This window comes from Rutidosis leptorrhynchoides, chromosome 10, assembly GCF_046630445.1.
Source record: "Rutidosis leptorrhynchoides isolate AG116_Rl617_1_P2 chromosome 10, CSIRO_AGI_Rlap_v1, whole genome shotgun sequence".
NCBI lineage: Eukaryota > Viridiplantae > Streptophyta > Magnoliopsida > Asterales > Asteraceae > Rutidosis > Rutidosis leptorrhynchoides.
Genome location: NC_092342.1, coordinates 94016743 through 94036256, shown reverse-complemented (window position 1 = coordinate 94036256; position 19514 = coordinate 94016743). Strand labels below are relative to the sequence as shown.

Below are 19514 nucleotides of genomic sequence, written 5' to 3'. Positions count from 1 at the left end.
CATTTCCCATATACTGTAAACCTCGAGTTCATTATAATATATTTCTTGTTTTATAAGAAAAAAAGTATTATGAAATTTAGTAAGAAAAATATGTAATTTTAATGTTTAATGAAGGGATATATGATATTCACCATTCATTTTTTTTACGGCCAAAATATAATTATATTAGAAAAACGATCCCTAGCAAGACGCTAAGGGATGATTACAAAGGAATAGAAAGCCAGGTGTTCCAATTAGAAACACAATGACTTCTATTTTTCAACCAACGAAAAGCAACTAATCTAATTACATCAAATAAATTACTTCTACTACAAAAAGAATCATGAAAAACAAGACCATTACGAAAACACCACAAAGCCCATAAACACGTCACCACCACCGTAATGATCCGGTTCTTTGAAGAAACTTGTAATCGAACACCTTCCAACCAAGAAATAAAAGAATCCCGTGAGTCTAAAGGAGGAAGACCGCAATTAAGCCAAATACGAATCTTAAGCCAAACCTCACTAGCAAGAACACAATCGAAGAAAATAAGCTTGCACGTCTCTACCCCATTATTGCAAGAAGGACAAACGACCGAAACAATATCTATCCCCTTAGCGGAAAGATTCCAACGAACGGGAAGACAATTGAGACGAATGCGCCAAAGAAAAATGTTAACTTTGCGAGGCATAAACTTAAACCATAGAGTACTAGTAGTCGATGCCGGAAGCAGTATACTATCCAAATGAACACGCGTATCTTTAACAGTGAATGCCCCTTCGTTATTAATCGAACACAACCACGAATCAGGTCTATTGGACATCGTTGGGCAGCCTATCTCCTCGAGTAAAACAGACAGCATACTTTCGGTCCTACCTCTCAAACGGTCCCTAGTCCACTCGAATGTCCACTCACTGTTGTTGCGTTTATCAGCGATGGTATCAAAGGGAGACGAGTCTAGATGAAATAAACGACTATATCTATCTTTCAAAAGAGTATTTCCGACCCATAAATCGTATCAAAAGCAGATGTTTCTACCATCACCTATAGACATACGAAAAAAATCAGGAGGAACATGCCCTTCAGCAATGCAATTCGAACATGAACTGACAATATTCGACCACACTGTCCAAGTAGAAGATTTGGTAACTTCGAAACAATTACCATGTATAGATTTAATGATGGATACCCACATATCGTTCTGTTTAGTTAAATATCTCCATCTCCATTTAAAAATGAGAGCCAAGTTGAAAGCTTTGAGACTTCCAATGAAAACTACAAAAGATCGTTCATGAAGTGATAAACGATAAGTATCTTAATATTTAATATTAATATGAATATATAAATTAAATACGGATAAGTATCTTCCCAAAGATTTGTTTAATATTCAAATTGGGTAGAACGCACAGAAGTGATAAACGCTTTAACCAAGGAAGGTAAATAGCCACTAATTTGACCAAACTGTATTTTGAAACCGGAAATAAGTCATGTCAACTGTGGACCTCGAACCTAATTATTATACTATATACCTAATTGACATAATCAAAACGAATATTACTATTTAGACTATCTCAGCCTCACACTAAGGACTCCAAACTTTATCCAACATACGAATCGCCCCCCTCCCCAATTTCCCCCCAGTTTTACTAAAAAACCCCACACCCTCGAGAAAATACAAAACACCCTCAACCCTACCCCTTACCCCGACCTGCCTCCCCGTTATTATAACTATAATAATATTATATAATATATTTCGTACTTTCACATTTTTTTATTTTTTTTGTTTTCACCTTTTTTTCCCTTTTCCAAAAAAACCCCCAAATTTTGTTCAGAAATTAAAACCGGCCCCCCAAACAGGGGGTAAAGTGTCAAATAACCATTTTCATAAAAAATCTTAACTAAACTCCACCCAAATATTCAACGGGTAATATCTTCTCGCTCGCAACGAGTTAAATTTTTCCAACATCATCGTTAAATTCGAAATAATTTTAGGAACAAAATGTCACTAACTATACGCAAAATGGACTCTTTTTAAAAAAAGCTAAATATTTGAGGTACTTTTCATACACGTTGATTTTGCGTTAAATTTTTAAAAGTCGACAATTCCATAACGAAACGCGGAGATGCACATATATTGTTAATTTAAAATAATATTTAAATCTTTCACGGATTATACCTTTTAGTTCGACTCGAGTTGCGCTTCAACGACATTATCGTTAGCCACGAAATAATTTTACAAACTAAACGCACTAAAATACATTGAAAACCGAACCCCTGACGCGAAGCGAGGGTTCGTAAACTAGTTTTTTTTATTGAGTGGAAACGAAGCGTCAATTTTAATTGAATATCATACGGGATTTAAAATTCATGAAAATTTGATTTTATCATTTTCATGACGTCTCAATTTTATTTATTTATTTTTAACAAAAAATTTCTACTTATTGGCCGGAGGTCTACTCGAAAGCAATCTCTTTATCCGTCAAATAGAGAGATTGATGATTTTCTCTATTTTTGAGAGTGTTTTTCACTCTAGGTGGAGAAATGACTTATCTTTATTCTCGAATAGGGAAAAGATTATCTACATCTCACCTTCTTATACACCACTTATGTGCCAATGGGTTTTGTTGTTGTTGTTGTTGTTGTTGTTGTTGTTGTTGTAATTGTGGACCTCAAGATTTTTTTCTTCAATTTTTTTAATTAAAATGATTCAAGCAACAAATGATTTACAAGAAACAAGAAACGAGGAATTGGTCAAGTTCGATGCGATTATGAAGAATATGTCCGATGATGAAACCACCCCAAGCAAACCCAAACCATGAGGATAGTTTCATGGAATACTCGTGACCTCGGTAATAAGACAAAAGGTAGGATGGCGGGTATGCTTGTCAATAACTTTCAATCACATTTTTTGGCAATTCAATAAACAATGGTTAAAGAAGTGTCACAACCTATATTGAATGAAATATGAAAACATTATGCATTCCAAGCGGTCCAAGTTACTGCAGAAGGTCGTCTCGGAGGGCTACATTCTATTTGGAGAGATGATTTATTCTTTTTATTACGATGTTGGAAGAATAGACATTGGATTGCATTCAAGATTTGGGCATTAAAGATGCGAGATTTTGGAGGACGATAGGCCCGGCTACGATTTGAGCTTTTTGGATTGCAAGGGACAAGTTCATTTTCAACGATAAATACTCTTGTCATTCAACCATTGTTCGCAACATCAAGTTAGAAGTGTTTCTTTGGGCTACAAACTTCAATTTTTGCTATAGTGTCCAAGCTTACATATGGGAAGATAATCCTTATTTGTTGTTGCATTAGGCTTGTATGCCTCTTTTGTAATAGTTATAGTCATATATTGCTCTAATTTTTCTTGGCTATCAAGTCTCTTTCATTGTAATATTTTGTACTCTTCATTGTTTTGATGAATTTTTTCTAATATATTGCTTTTTTTGGGTAAAAAAAAAACAAATGATTTACATTTTTTCCCTAAAAAACGCAAATTTTATTAATTGGCAAAAGGCCAATATGGATACACCAAACAATTAGCTAGAAGGGAACTAGAAAACTATATGTGAAATAGAAAATTTAAGCAGATCCTCTTTTCAATTTTCAAACCCGTTGTTAAAACTCTTATCGTGATGAGTGAGCCAGATGTGAATAGAACTCGAACCTGATCCATAACCTCCTCCTTTAATGTAGTACTTCGTTTCTCTTCTGCTGCTCCATGAACCAATTTATTTATCTAATACCAAATTCGCCAAATTAATACATACCTCGCTACTAGACATAAATCATTACTCCTTGAATCTTTGATGAACTGATAGCGTTTAAGGCCCTTGAAGGAATCGGGCACGCAAGCTTCCACCATGAGATAAAATTCCTCCAATGATTTACACATTTTATAGCAGAGATCGTATCTAATTTTGATTACAAGAGTTAACAATCTATTTACACGTCAATTTTATATTCCAATTAGGTTTAACACGACTTGATTTTAAAAGATATGACACTAAAAAGCGGCAACCGCCCTCGAGTAAAGACATTTTTAGTTTATTACGGATTAGTATATGACATAAATATGCGGATCGACACAATTTATTACTCCTTTCGTCTCAAATTAATAAGTCTGTTTTGACTTTTCAAATTCTTTAGATCTTAAATTTGACTTTAAACAACTTTATTGTGTTATGTAATATTTGATGAAAATTATACGAAATGAAACTCATATAAAAACTAGTTTATTCATATAAATTTCATCGAATATTATATAACACAAAAAAATTAATTAGAATCAAACTTAGTAAATAAAGACTTTGAAAAGTCAAAATAAAACTATCAATTTGAGACGGAGGTATTACATATTACTATTAACTAGTCCGGATCCGGCCCGCGCAATGCGGCGGAGGCTTTCGGGCTGCGTATTCATATTTAACGTAGCTTTATGTATTATAGAAGGGAAAACGGACCATGTGTTAAGCGCCGTTGCAGATGTCGTTGTCTTTAGCGTTTTTTAAAAAGTGTCCGTTTCGAACGTAGTTAGTTTCGTTTTGTTCATAAAATTATTTCGAGTCTGACGGTGCTGTCGAAAAAATTTAACTCGCGGTGAGCAGGAAGAGACGGGTTGTCGTTGTGTTTAGCGTTTTTTAAAAAGTGTTCGTTTCGAACGTAGTTAGTTTCGTTTTGTTCATAAAATTATTTCGAGTCAAACGGAGCTGTCAAAAAAATTTAACTCGTGGCGAGCAGGAAGATACGGATTGTCATTGTGTTTAGCGTTTTTTAAAAAGTGTCCGTTTTCAACGTAGTTAGTTTCGTTTTGTTCATAAAAATATTTTGAGTTTAACAGTGTGGTCAGTAGAATTTAACTCGCGGCGAGCAGGTAGATACGGCCTGTCGAAGGACTGGGTGGAGTATTTATTTTAATTAAGAGAATTTATGTTTTACTCCCTGGAGTCCGGTGTTGTTTTTGTAAGCTGGTTATAGTTGGGGGGGCTAAAGTGCAAATATGGGGTTGGGTGGGGGTGTCGTTTCACCCTTGATGCAACGACAGAATGTTGCACCTCCCTTGATGCAACGACAGAATGTTGCACCTCTTTTAGTATATTAGAAATTAACTAGTTTTCGAACCCTCGCTTCGCGCCGGAGGTTCGGTTTTCAATATATTTTATTGCGTTTAGTTTGTAAATTATTTCGTGGCTAACGATGATGTCGTTGAAGCGCAACTCGAGTCGAACTAAAAGATATAACAAGTGAAAGATTTAAATGTTATTTTAAATTAACAATATATGTGCATCTCCGCGTTTCGCTATGAAATTGTCTGACTTTTAAAATTTTAATGCAAAATCAACGGTTATGAAAAGTACCCCAAATATTTAGCGTTTTTTAAAATGCGTTGGTTTTGCGTATAGTTAGTGACATTGTGTTCCAATATTTATTTCGAGTTTAACGATGGTGTCGGAAAAATTTAACTCGTTGCGAGCGAGAAGATATGACCCGTTGAATATTTAAGTGGAGTTTATTTAAGATTTTTTACGAAAATAGTTATTTGACGACCCCCCCCCCCCCCCCCCCCCCCCCCGGTTTCGCTATGAAATTGTCTGACTTTTAAAATTTTAATGCAAAATCAACGGTTATGAAAAGTACCCCAAATATTTAGCGTTTTTTAAAATGCGTTGGTTTTGCGTATAGTTAGTGACATTGTGTTCCAATATTTATTTCGAGTATAACGATGGTGTCGGAAAAATTTAACTCGTTGCGAGCGAGAAGATATGACCCGTTGAATATTTAAGTTGAGTTTATTTAAGATTTTTTACGAAAATAGTTATTTGAGGACCCCCCCCCCCCCCCCCCCCCCCCCTCCCCCGCGTCGTTTAGGAGGTCGATTTGAATTTGTGGAAAAAGTGTGGGGTCTTTATTGGTGTAATGAAATTTAGTTTAAAAAAAAGTGAAAAGACGAAAATACCCATAGTTATTATTCATAACTTTTGTCTATTAGAGATTATAGTAATAGTAATATGATCATGAGTCATGACCATGAAAATATACATAAAAATTGGAAATGAAAGAAATAATTAAATATAAAGACTTATCTTACTTTTTTCAATTTTACTTAATTATATTAACATTTTTGACTTTTCACTTTTTTACCAATGTAATAGCTTAGTGATACTTACCGTGTGGAAAGTCTTTAGTACATATACAAGTTTTATTTTTGCCAAGGATTTGCAACATTTGACAAAGTGACATGATACCCTTGTTCATATCACACGGTGATTTTCGGTTAAGGTTTTTTTTTTTTTTTTTTTTTACAAACATTTGACTTTTACAGGGTAAGTTTGGTGAATCTAATGGGCAAGCAACCCCAATGCTTGTCGTTTATAGTTATGACTTGCAGTCTTCTAGTTGGCGAGAGTGTGTTGGTCTAGGCAAACCAATACTTGTTATCCACCCTAAGATCTAGCCTTGTAACCAAACAGGCTTCTGCCACGAGGGAGCTAGAGATCATCCCTTAAGGAGGCAGGATGCACGTAATAGCTGTCATATTGTGCGTTGAAGTGTAACCAAACACTTCCATTCAAAAAAAAAATTTATTCATTACAAAATAAATTAAATTCTCAAATCATATCCAAATGACAATTTATTGCAACGATGAAAGAAATACAAATTGTCTTAAAAGTAAACAAAATAACATTTTAAAGGAACTAAAAATACAAAAGTTTAAAAGTCGGGGTGATCAATCCCTAGTGTTGCAGCCTGACAATTATATGTAACATTTTTTCAAATTGGTTGCATGCTAAGTTCGGGGTATTCGTTCTCCATTTAATCCTGCCAGGATATAGGACCCCGTTGCGCTCATTCCAATAACTTCATAAGGACCCTCCCAGTTTGGTCCCAGCTTTCCAGTATTCTCTGCCCGACTTGCTTCATTGTTACGCCACACATAATCTCCAACCCTGAATGACATAGGCTTAACGCGCTTGTCGTAGTACTTAGAGATCTTCTTCTTGTTAATTGCTTCTCGTATGGCAACTATTTCTCTGCGCTCTTCTAGCATATCTAGGTTAGCGTACAAGCCTTCATCATTACTTGACTCGTCAAAGCTGCGTATGCGCTTTGTTAGAACTATTAATTCTGCGGGGATCACTGTTTCAGTTCCGTAGACCAAGCTGAACGGTGTTTCTCCTGTGCTGTTTTTATGACTGGAACGATGCGCCCATAAAATACTTGGGAGCTCATCGACCCACTCATTACCATACAAACCCATGCGCGCATTTATCCCCTTTATAATATCTCGGTTTGTTACTTCACATTCTCCATTGGCCTGTGGGTGCGCGACCGAAGTGAAAGACTGCTTGATATTCAGCTCCTGACACCAGCTCTTAAAAGGCTCGCCTTCAAACTGAGTACCATTGTCGCTGAAAATTTCATTGGGGATACCAAACCTGCACACAATATCTTCTCAAAAGAAGCTACGGATGCGTCTGCCGGTAATTGTTGTCAATGCCTTTGCCTCCACCCACTTGGTGAAATAATCAATTGCCACTACCTAGAATTTTATTCCTCCTGAGCAAGCAATGATGGTGTAAATACTGTTAAAGCGCTATATTGAAAAGTATTATATAAGTGTTTTATTTCAAGCGTACCTGAGTACGCAGTAATAGGACCGACAATGTCGATGGCCCATTTGCTGAACGGCCATGCTGCCGTTATTGGTACCATTGGGTGTCGTGGTGCTCGACTTATTGGCGCGTGCTGTTGACATGATTGGCATGTCCTTACAATTTCTGTTGCGTCGCTCTGAATGGAGGGCCAATAATACAATGTACGCATCACCTTTGCAGCAATCGTTCTGTACCCAGAGTGTAAAGCACAAGAGCCTTCGTGAACTTCTCGGAGCACCGCTTTAGCTTGATTAGGTCGAATGCACAACAGGCTTGGGCCTAAATAAGATTTCCTGTATAAAACACCCTCGATTAACGCATACATGGGAGCTTTCATGCAGACCTTTCGCGCTTTCTTTTCGTCTGTCAGGAGTTCGCCCTCAACTAGGAATTTCACCAACGGTGTCATCCAATTTAGGCTTTCCTCTTCGATGGGCGCAACAGTTGATTTCTCATCAATAGATTTTTCTGTTAACACTTCAACCCACACATTTTTTGCCCATATGATCGAAAGCCAAAGCAGCCAATTTGCTCAGTGCGTCTGCTTTCTTGTTTTGCCCCCTTGGTACCTCCGTTAATCTAAAAACATCAAACTCATTCGCTAATTCATGCACCAGTTCCATGTACCACTACATAGAGGCTTCATGCGCTCCAAACGATCCATTGACCTGGTTTGCGACTAACTGTGGGTCAATATACGCGTCCAAGTGCTTTATTCCGAGTTTTTGAGCTATGCGCATCCCAAACAGTAACGCTTCATATTCAGACTCATTATTGGTCACAGCAAACATGAACTGGAGTGCATAAGTATGCTCCTCTCCATCAGGGCTTGTAAGAACCAGTCCAGCGCCAGCGCCTTCGGGTCCACAAGCTCCATCTGTATGCAGTTCCCAGACCTGATTTTCGTCACAACCGATTGTAGTACTTTCTGCGAGTGCTTCTTTTTCTCCCATTGTTTCAGCCAAATAATCTGCGAGTATCTGGCCTTTTATCGCCGTCCACGAGGAGTAATTGATTTCATGCTCTCCCAATTCAATAGCCTATTTGGCCAATCTACCCGAAACCTCAGGCTTGTAAAATACCTGTCATCACATGTTATCAGCGTATCACAATTAGTTCAAGTGCGTATTTGGCGTCTTATAAGATTGTGTAAAAGAGATTGGGATGCACGTGCCGCGACTTATAGATGTCTTTTTGGTTGATCAGTTAACACCACTATTGGATGCACCTGAAAATACCTGCGAAGCCGACGATCTGTATGTACTAGCGCATACACGAGCTTTTTAATAGGTGGATAGTTAACTTCACTACCGCTAAGTGCTTTGCTAACAAATACACAGGCATTTGCACCTGCACCAAAATAGTGGGAAACACATAGTAAGTATTACATTCAATACCTATTCCAAGTCTCAATATGAGACATACCTTCCCCCAATCTGCGACAAGAATGGAACTGATTGCTTCCTTTGAAGTCGCAAGATACAGCATCAATGTCTCGCCCGCTATTGGCGCAGTCAAAGTAGGTAGCTCCCTTAGGAGTGACTTCATCTCAACAAAAGCTTTTTCGGCCTCTTCAGTCCACCAGAAGTCTGACTTTTTCAATGAATTCTTAAGGGTCTGAAAAAAAGGTAGTAACTGCTCCGCGGATTTTGACAGGAATCTAGTTAGCGCAGCCAACTTGCCTATCAAACTTTGCACTTCTTTCGTTGATTTTGGGGAGCTCATGCGTTCCACGGATTCGATCTTCTTGGGATTAGCCTTGATTCCTCTTGGCGTCACTATATGCCCCAAGAACTTGCCCCCTTCCTCCCTAAAACTGCACTTTGTAGGATTAAGCTTCATGTTGATTTTTCGCAGAGAGTTGAACGTTTCTAGGATATCAGCCAATAGCTGCACCTCTGTGTTGCTTTTGATGACTAAGTCATCTACGTAAGCCTCAAGATTTCTGCCGATTTGATCTTTGAACGCCAAATCCACTACTCTCTGGTATGTTGCCCATGCATTCTTCAACCCGAAGGGCATTTTCGTGTAACAATAAATACCCTGATCGGTGTGGAATGTGGTTTTGTCTTCATCCCCCACTGCCATCTGAATCTAGTGATAACCCTTATACGCATCCAAAAAGCATTGGAACCTGAAACCGGAAAGAGATTCAACTTTTCAGTCAATCTCAGGCAAAGGATAATTGTCCTTAGGGCACGCCTTATTGATATCCTTAAAATCGATGCACATGCGCCACGAGCCATCTCCTTTTTTAATCAAAATGGGATTCGCGACCCAAGTCTGATACCGCAACTCTCTAAGAATGTTCGCATGAACCAGCTTTTCTACCTCCAACCTCAACCATTCGCTTCTTTCTGGCACCATTGGGCGCTTCTTTTGGCGCACCGGAGTCAAGTTTGGATTCACGTGCAACTTGTGCTCAGCGATATTTCGTGGTACCCCAGTCATATCATCCTCACACCACGCGAAGATGTCCATGTTGGCTACGAGTATGTCACGCAACTAAATTTTGATGTCATTTGAAAGGTTGCCCCCAATTTGAATTTGTTTGTCTGGGTACTTCGGATTGACAATGATAGAACTGCTTTGTATCTGTTCTCCAATTGTAGGTAATGGCTTAGGTGGTGTTACCGAAGCGCATAGCGCTTTTCCAGACTCCATCTGGAAAGTAGCAATACCTTGCTTAGTAGGAAACTTGATCATGCCGTGAACAATCGAGGGTACTGCATCAAAATTCTGCAAAGTCACTCGCCCAAGGAGTGCATTATAACATGAATAAGAACGTACCTCACAGAATTCAACAGGGACAACCCTCATGCGGGTCGAATCGTTATCATCGACCAGCTCTAGTTCAAGCTCGATGCATCCTAACGGCCATGTAGATTCGCTAGAGAACCCTGGCAGAATTGTTGTGGGTGCCCGCATCTTAGACTTGATTGTTGCTGGTAGCTGCCTGAAGAAGTGTTCATACATTACGTCGACATTACTGCCTGTATCGACATTTAACCGCCGCACATTGTACCCACAGTCAGTGATGCGACCCTTAATGATAATGGACGCATGTGAAGGATTAATTGTTTGCATCGGAGGGAAGATAATAGCTTCCTCCTCCCATTCCTCCAACTGCTCAGCTTTACGCCTTTAACCAGAGCGCCAAGCATGCACCATGTTTATCGTTTTATCAAAATTTTTGTCTCCGCCCTTATTTTGGTTGGATGCAGTTTTCTCTGATTGATTGTCCTGTGACGCAGTTCCCTGCTTTTTCAAGGGCTTCAGGTGATTAAGCTCACCCCTTCTCAGACATTCGATCACTTTTTCGATAAAAGACTTGCAACGATCAATCTCGTGCCCATAGTCATCGTGAAACTCACAAAATTTCGATTAATCTCTCCGAGCATATTCTGACATCTTCGTAGGAGCTGAGAATGTCAGACAGATCGGTTCAGTAGCTAAGATCTCCTTCGGTGTTTTAGTCAACTCGCACATGATTGCAAAGTTTTGACTTGGGAACTGTCCCTTCCCTTGATCAGAATTGCTCGACTTCTGAAACTTATTGTATTTTGATGATGCGGAGCTCTGGCTGTAATTGTCACCCTTGCGCTTTGATCCCTATGCTTGACTGCGAAAAGAATCGTCGTCTTTGTTACCTCTGCCATCGTGATTTTTCCCACTATTCCAAGTGGTATCTTCCCTCGCAAGTATATGCTCGTGCGTTTCTCCGATTACTTCGCACAAGGTATCAGGGACCTTCATGCGCAAGCGCTGCCACAGTGCAAGATGTCGCTCTCTACACAACCCGTGTATAAAACCGGACACTTTTTGCCTTTCGGGGAGTCCAGCCATTTTAGCGACCTCCTTGGTGTATCGATCTATGAACTGCCCAAGGGATTCTCTTGCACCTTGTCTGATATCATGACATTCAACATGCGTCCTTTTGCGGGCGCGCATGTTGTGTAAATTTAATGGGAAGCGTGCTCTAAGATCGTTATAGGAAGTGACAAGCGGTAGTGGAAAATTGCTAGACCATTCCCTTGTGACTCCCTGCAACAAAGTCTAAAATTCAAAACACTTGGTTTCATCGTTCCAAGCCTGCGCGCGCGCTGTTCCTTCATACCTTTGTAAGAAATCATCTGGATCTGTAGTGCAATCATACCATCCCATAGTCAATGGAATGATAGGAGGAGATTCGGATTCGTTCACGTAATTGGCAATATGGGGTGCAGACTTTTCATTGACCGGCGCAACCTCCATGAAGGGTTTTACCTTTCGCCCCATTATTCCCGCATAGAAGTTATCCAACACTTCTTCACCCCTGTCTGGCACCGTCAATGCCTAAGCATATTTATCTGGCGCAGCTCCGGCCAGTATGGCAAGTAAATCTTCCTGACTCTTCTTCTTGCTTTCACATGCAGAATCGGTAGTGAGCCCTGAAGGCGCACTTGGTGAAAGTAAAGATGACAATCTGGGAATAGGTGAAGGCATGCGCGTTCTTTTTATTTTATCCAAAGGAGTGCGATCGTTAGTTGGATAGCCAACATCAATGTTCTGCCCCGCTAAATACTCGCATGCACTAGCAGGTGTCATTATTCGCCTGATATGAACCGTTGACTTTGGCGTAGAATATATGGGAAAGGATCTCACTGTAGTAATAGGGACCTCTTCCTCATAATCATCCTCCTCATCATCTTCGTCACGCGGTGCCCAATACTCAGCATTTATTTTTGACGTTAACGGCTGAGACACCGAGGGAGTAGCAGTTGATGACTTTTTTGATTTCTCGGGAAGCTTAACCATTCCAGAGCTTAGAGTTTTTCTTGTGACAGGAGTCTTGTCTAGGTTTGCTTGTTTCGACCCCGTAACATCAGGACCCTGAGAATGAGACGATTAATTGCTACCAGACTTTTCCATTATAACCTGTTACACAAGAAAAAAACCATAAAAAGATTAAAAGCTTTATAGTTAATCGTTCATAACGTATAAAACTTTTTACTCAATTCTAGTTATGATCCCATGGATGGCGCCATTTGATTGAACATAAATCTGCTCAAATAGCAAAGTTGATGTTGAGTGCATGAGGGAGTGATTAAGAACGTTTATAGCTTTCATCTTGGGTCCGGTTTACCGTGGATAACCCTTATTGAGATGATGATCTACGAAAGGGTGATCAAAGATACGTCCACCATTGATGGCAGTTGCAGCAACAATAGCCACTAAAGGTGGTTGCATAAGGTTTATGTTCATAGAACATACCTATTACCGTAAGAGTGTTTTCTGGATGCAATCGCAAGTTCGAGTAATACAGAAAATGTTGTGTCGAGTGAAGGAGGTTAGGGTTGTATTTATAATGAAACCCTAACCCTAGATTACCTCATAATTAGGTTCTAGATCCTACCAGATAACAACCATAAATAACGGGTTTATAGTTGAAAAAGGATCACGTTTAATTATGGATAAAATCATATCTGATTGCTTTCGTGTGCGCTAAGCAAAACCCGCGTGCACACCTTCTAATCAAATACTCTGGAAATATTCTGGACGTGCGCGCTGCACGTGATACGCACGAGCTCCATGAGCGTAGGTACGCGTATCATTACCTACTCAGCCAGCAACTCAACCACAGGCAGTAGAAGTTATTCATCTCTCTGATGATGAAGAGAAGCCAGCAGAGACAAATATGTCTGCAACTGAGAGGGAGCAACTTGATATAACTCCCCTCTTGCCTACACAAGAAACATCAGCTGAACCCAAGCCTATTGTCAAACAAACGGTAAAATCTGCCATTAGGAATAACCAGCCTCTAAGGAAAGAGCCCTTATTCGACGCAGCTGATGAAGGTACTGAGGAAAGTGTTGTACCAGCTGATACTAATTAGTCAGCTGGTAATGAAGACACAGCAAGGAGTGCTGTGAGTGAAGAACCTGCTAGAAGTGTGCTGCTGGATGACACAAGAGTTGAATACCCAACAAAGAAAGATGAGATATGAACTAAAACTGGTAATGATTCTGCTGCTGATTTTACTGTCATGGGTAGTGGCAACTTAACCTTTGTCTTATCTCCACTACCTACAGTCATTCGTGCTGATTTTGATAGGACACTGGGTGATCTTCATCCCTATGAACCAGTGGGTCCTTCTGGCACAGCAGAATTACCATATGCATATCCTCCATCTTCTCCAAAGAAACATGATAAACATACTACTTGGGAAGATGAACTAGTTGCACACAAGAAGCCTGATCCTAGAAAGATGAATCCAGATGAAAGGGAGGCTCATAGGCTCGAAATTACTGTTGATGAATTGCCGAGCATACAAGCAGCAAACAGAAGAGAAAGAATATGCCAAATCAGAATGTTGTATCATCCTCTTGATCAGCATTTTTACATTAATGCTATGGATTGCAACATTAATATTTTCATGTATTTAAAGAACAGTGGCCAGAGACTCCATACTGATAAGGAAAAGGCACTATTCTATGAAGCTGTGCAACTGGGCATGGATTTAGAACAATTGCAACCTCATGGCTACTGACAGTGTTGTAAAAAACCCGATTACTCGCTGATTAATCCCCGATTAATCATTTTTAGGAGCAATCCGTTCCGATTTCCAAAAATCCTTTTAATTAAACTATCAACGTCAATTGATGGATCAAAATCGAATTTGGTAATCAAAGTCCGTCAAAGTGAAAAATGATTAACATTTTAACATGCATTTAAACTAGTATTTATAGTTTTGAAACAAAATGAACAATTTTAGAAAATGATGTTAAAAATTATCTTTACATTTATGGTTTTTTTTTTTCTATAATTACACATATAATTTTTAAAATTTAATATTTAAATGTATACAGTACAATCCGATTAATTTTCGATTAATCTCCGAATTGCCGATTAATCCTTCCAAAGTGCCGACCGATTAATCCCCGAATAGCGAATTTTGCAACCTTGGCTACTGATGAGGGCAGTCAGTTGATTCACTCAGCACGTTCCTTGAATATTACAATGAATGAGTATATTACAAGTTTTCAACTGGAACGAAAAGCAAGGGATAATGTTGAGTACCTTGAAAGAGTAAGGCTTTAGGAACATGAAGCAAAATTGGCTGCTGATAGGATTCAAGAAGCAAAATCAATCAAATTAGCAAAAGCCATTATCAAAGCACAAGACAAGGCTCTAGATAAGCTTGAAGCTGCTGAAAAGGTACATGAAGTAACTCCACTTGAGACTGAAAGAACAAAAGAATTATCTGATCAGTTTTTTAAGAGCAAATATGTTGATGTGAAGACCAGAAGATCTAATCCTGGTAAGATCATCAAATGTCACAGAGGGACTCAGAGAACCTTCAGTATCAGCAGAGATAATAATGTTCACGAGAAGGTAAATTATAGAGATATGAGAACTTTTGGATTTGATGAATGGATGGGAATGCTACAGTACTTCATTGGAAAGGGAGAAAGTAATCTCAAGAGTATACTGAATCTTGAGTTACAAGACCTATTTGACAAAGCAGTTAAGTATGGTAATGCACCAGTAGTAATAGTAGAATAAGTACTATCTCAAAAGAAGAAGAGGAAGAAATCTACTGGTGGCCCATACATATGAGATACAATCATTCTACCTCCTTAAATACCTGTTTTCAAGCTTGAAGACCTGCCTGAATTATTTACTGCAGCCTGGAGGGTTAAAGAAGAAGAGATATCTGAAGAAGAAAGGCAAAAAGAGATAGATAAAGATAGATAGCCTTCTGATGTTTTAAATTGTATCTTTTGTTATTCCATATTCATAAACTGGTATGTAATTACTATATATATTCAAAAATTAATGTGAAATGAGTTTATCTTCAAAATCATATCAATTAATAAGATATAGATAACTCAGCAAAAGATCCCAAAATAATTCAAAAATGGACAAATTTACTGCTTATTTTCATTAAGTCCTTAGGTGTTGGCTTTAGTGTTTTCTTTAGAAGTCATAGGTTTTGTCATCATCAAATAGGGGGAGATTGTTGAGTCACCAAAATAATTAAGGATTTAATTATGATAAAACAGCAATTATGTACACTAAAACGTTATGTGCAGCCAACATAGGTTTATTTATGTATAGGCAACATTTGTTTCTGTGTCTAGTGTTCGAGTATGCTGCCTCGTCTACCAGCACAAGGTAGACAGTATTCTTTAAACAACATAGGATGTGTGCCCAGCAAATCATCAAGATCAAGTGAACCAGTAAAGAAGAACCATTATGGCTGGTAGCAGCATACAACACTTAGACAGTTATGCTCCATTACAAACATAGTAGTTTCCTGAGTGGTCTACATCAATTGTACTATTCAACAGAAGTCGAAGACAAAGTTGAACAGAAAAGGACACGTGTCGGCGGCTGACAAGTGACCTTACAAGATCACGTGTGAATGCAAAAGTTTAACGCATGTGCAGACATGTGTAATACTTTGTCAACGCCTAGGGAACCCAACATTCTATTTGCTTATTCAAATAGTGGTGCCAAATCGAATTGAGGTGTTCCTGCAAATAGATACCAAAGAGGAAAGAAGAGAGCACACTCTCTGATGCAGTTGTCCCCACAAGTACAGACATCCTATGTACCAATGGACAATAGATCAATTGCATGGATAAAAGGACTACTATAAATAGAAGTATTCACTATTGTAATATTTAGCGGTGTTTGTTTATTTAAATACAGTCCAAACGTGTAATAGCTTTAAGATATCCTCTATAGACTTAGGTGTAATCTGTAATCAACCAACTGTTTGTTCCGCCTAAGAACAGTTGTGATTCTTTGTGATTCATATCAATAAAGAATAATCGTTGAAAATTACCTTTGACTCATTTAAGTTATCTGTTTGAATACTTAACTGCTATATACTTAAGTTAATTAAAAAGAATTGTATTTACCCCCTCTACAATACTTCTGTGTTAATCAAGGGACTAACAATAATTACTTTGAAGGGACACAAATAACTAATTGTAAGTGAGACAGATACCTTCTAGTTAGGAACCAACCAATATTTCATTAGAATTCGAATCAATCGTTAAATTCAAATCAATTATTGGAATCCAAACGCAAGAAAAAATATAAGAGACAAATGTGACATAAATATTCAAATCAATGGGAAGTTCATGTTTATATTACGGACATAATTTAATATGCTTGCTTAATTAATCTCTTTTTATATATAAATAAGAATTAGATTATATTGGATAAATTAGAGATAAAATTGCTGAAATTGTCCTTATGGTTTGTGCCAAAATGCTAATTTAGTCCTTGTGGTTTTTTATGGGTTTCGTCCTCGTGGTATGTCAGTGTTGCTAATTTAGTCTTTATTTCTGATGGACGTTTAAATTAGACGTTAAATGGATGCATGTGAGAAGCATGTGATGGGTATTTTAGTCATTTTATCTTAATTCACATTCTCTTTTATGTTTTGCTTTTAAAACCCTTTTTTTTCTTATAAAACATTTTCTCTTTTAAAAAACCCATTTTCTCAAAGTCATCATCTTCCCGATCTCATCCTTTAAGAAGAATATTAATTTGAATTCATAAATTAAGTTGAGATCCAATGGACCAATGAGAGCGCGATATGTGGCGCGAAAATCGCATGTGATTTAAAAAAATAAAAAAAATTTAAAAATAATTTTTAAATTTTTTTTTTTTACAATCACATGTGATTTACCTGCACAATCACATGTGATTGAATTGCACAATCACATGGATTGAATTTGACATGCATAATCACATGTGATTGACATGCAGAATCACATGTGATTGTAAATACAATTTTGAAAGAAACAAAAAAATTCGAAAAAAAAATTTTAAATTTTTTTTTCCAATCAAATGTGATTTTCGCACCACATGTTGCGCCCTTATTGGTCTCTTAAATTTTAAACAAATTAATGAATGCAAAGAATTACTACTCCATCCTTTAAAGTTTAAATACCCGATTTTCTTTCATCAATTCAGATATCAAACACCCATAAACCCAAGATCAAGCAAGTAACTAATCAAACCATCTTCAAAACCCATAACAACCACTGCCGTCGGATATAACATCCCGCCTTTTTCTATTCACTTTCCGTTTAACTATTTTAAAGTCCGTTATAGGTTTATAACATCTTTCGTTAATATGCGTTTTAAAATATCTTGTTTAGGTAATTCACACACCCGATCCAAAGTTGAGGGACTAAGTTTGACAAAAGAGCAAAGAAGTGAGTAGGCCAAAGAGTCAACTCTTTCTCCTCCTTTCATTATCTATTCATTTTCCTTTTTCTTAATTACTTTCACATTTTCTCTCAAAACCCATTGCAAAGAATCATCATCTATTTCCAATCGATAAAGCATCAATCCAAACAAATTACATATTCGAAATCCTTACAACTTCCTCTTCGATTCCATACCGATTTCTTTACATTCGGGTAACTTTCTAAAATCACTAGATTTTGTGTTCTTGATGTTTTTAACTTATAAAGTTGTTAGTTAGTGTCTACGGCTCAAGTCTAACATGAATATATGATTTATATGTTCGATCTTATTATTTTTAGTAACTAGCATGAACTTGAAAGTTTGGTGTGTTTGATTGATGATTTGGTTGCTTAAATGTTGTTGTTATGATAAAGTGCAAGTATTAAATGTGTTACTAGTATCACTAGCTTCAACTTGATGTGTAGGTTGCTTTAGAAAACTTCATAAACTTGATTATTGATTTTGGTGGATTTGGGTTAGGGTTTGATGAACTTGAAATAAACCTTTGATGCTTTGAATGGCATGAGATGTTATTAGTAAGCGTTTAGTTGCATTGTATGTTTAATTATCTTCGAAACGGCATATCATTTAGGTAAATTGGTGGCCCGAATCATTGATTTGCATTTATGAACTTGAATGCCTTAAATGATGAGCATTGGATGTGATTTGGGTTGTTGAAAGTATTGAATTGTGTGTTGAAATGTGTTTAGTTATGTTCCTTGTCAAAATACATTTCCAACGATATAAGATGAGCGTTTTAAGTATTTACGGTTCATAAATTAGACTTGTTTGAAGTTTGGCTCGTTTTAACACTTGAAAGCTACCCAGATTTCTGAACAGGTACTCACAACGGCGCGGGCCTCTAGGCCGCGATGCGGCTTAACACAGGCTCAGATGCCTGGGACCATCAAAAGCCTCGACTCCCAAAAATAGCTTTAGCCCGCGGCGCGGGTGATCTAGCCGCGGCGCGGCTTAAAACAGGGAAAAATGACTTTTTAAATTTCAATTTTACATTAACTCCTAACTATGCTACGCACCTCCAATTACCTCGTAACTTGTTCTAACATGTTTATATATGATTCTAATTGAAGAAAAATTGTCGGAGACCCGACCCGAACACGTTGACTTTTCGTTGACTTTGACCAAAGTTTGACTTTTAGTCAAACATTACCAAACGTTTATGCGATCGTTCTAACATGATTCTATACTTGTATCTTGCATGAAACTTGACAATTTGATTCACATGCTACATATAATCGAGTCATAATGAGCCATAGGACTAATTGAACATCTTTGACCAATCGTGACTATCGTTATTGATACAACCTATTTGTTTAGGTCAAGACTAGCTTTGTTCTTTGCACGATTACTTGTTGAAGTACTTTATTACTCGTGCACTCAAGGTGAGATCATAGTCCCACCTTTTCAACAACTTTTACGCTTTAAACTATTGGGATGAGAAACATATACGTACCATACTTTTATGCTTTGAACACAAGTACGAAAACAAACATTCTACGTGCGAGTTTGAACAAAAAGCCTCAATTCAATTATCATTAGTTACACTTGCAGGGTGTAAACGAGAACTTATATTATGTGATCACATGGGCTTGA

The 19514-nt window shown here is 37.8% G+C and overlaps 1 protein-coding gene across 1 annotated transcript; it reads right to left on the bottom strand.

Moving 5' to 3' along the window:
• Positions 1-202: 202 nt before the first annotated feature.
• Positions 203-3886, bottom strand: LOC139870459 (uncharacterized). Its single transcript, XM_071858263.1, has 3 exons — positions 3762-3886; positions 1021-1088; positions 203-939 (listed from the first exon to the last, which is right to left on the bottom strand). Exons 1-3 carry the CDS (start codon positions 3884-3886, stop codon positions 203-205), a joined length of 930 nt encoding a protein of 309 aa, XP_071714364.1.
• Between the last annotated feature and the right edge of the window lie 15628 nt (positions 3887-19514).

Bases quoted from the DNA above. Each gene is read 5' to 3' on its own strand.
- LOC139870459 (XM_071858263.1), bottom strand. From the start codon at position 3,886: ATGTGTAAATCATTGGAGGAATTTTATCTCATGGTGGAAGCTTGCGTG. The intron at 1,089-3,761 runs GTATGTATTAAT...GAATATTGTCAG, and splicing joins GATTTATGTCTAGTAGCGAG to TTCATGTTCGAATTGCATTG. The intron at 940-1,020 runs GTAGAAACATCT...TATTTCATCTAG, and splicing joins TCGTATGTCTATAGGTGATG to ACTCGTCTCCCTTTGATACC.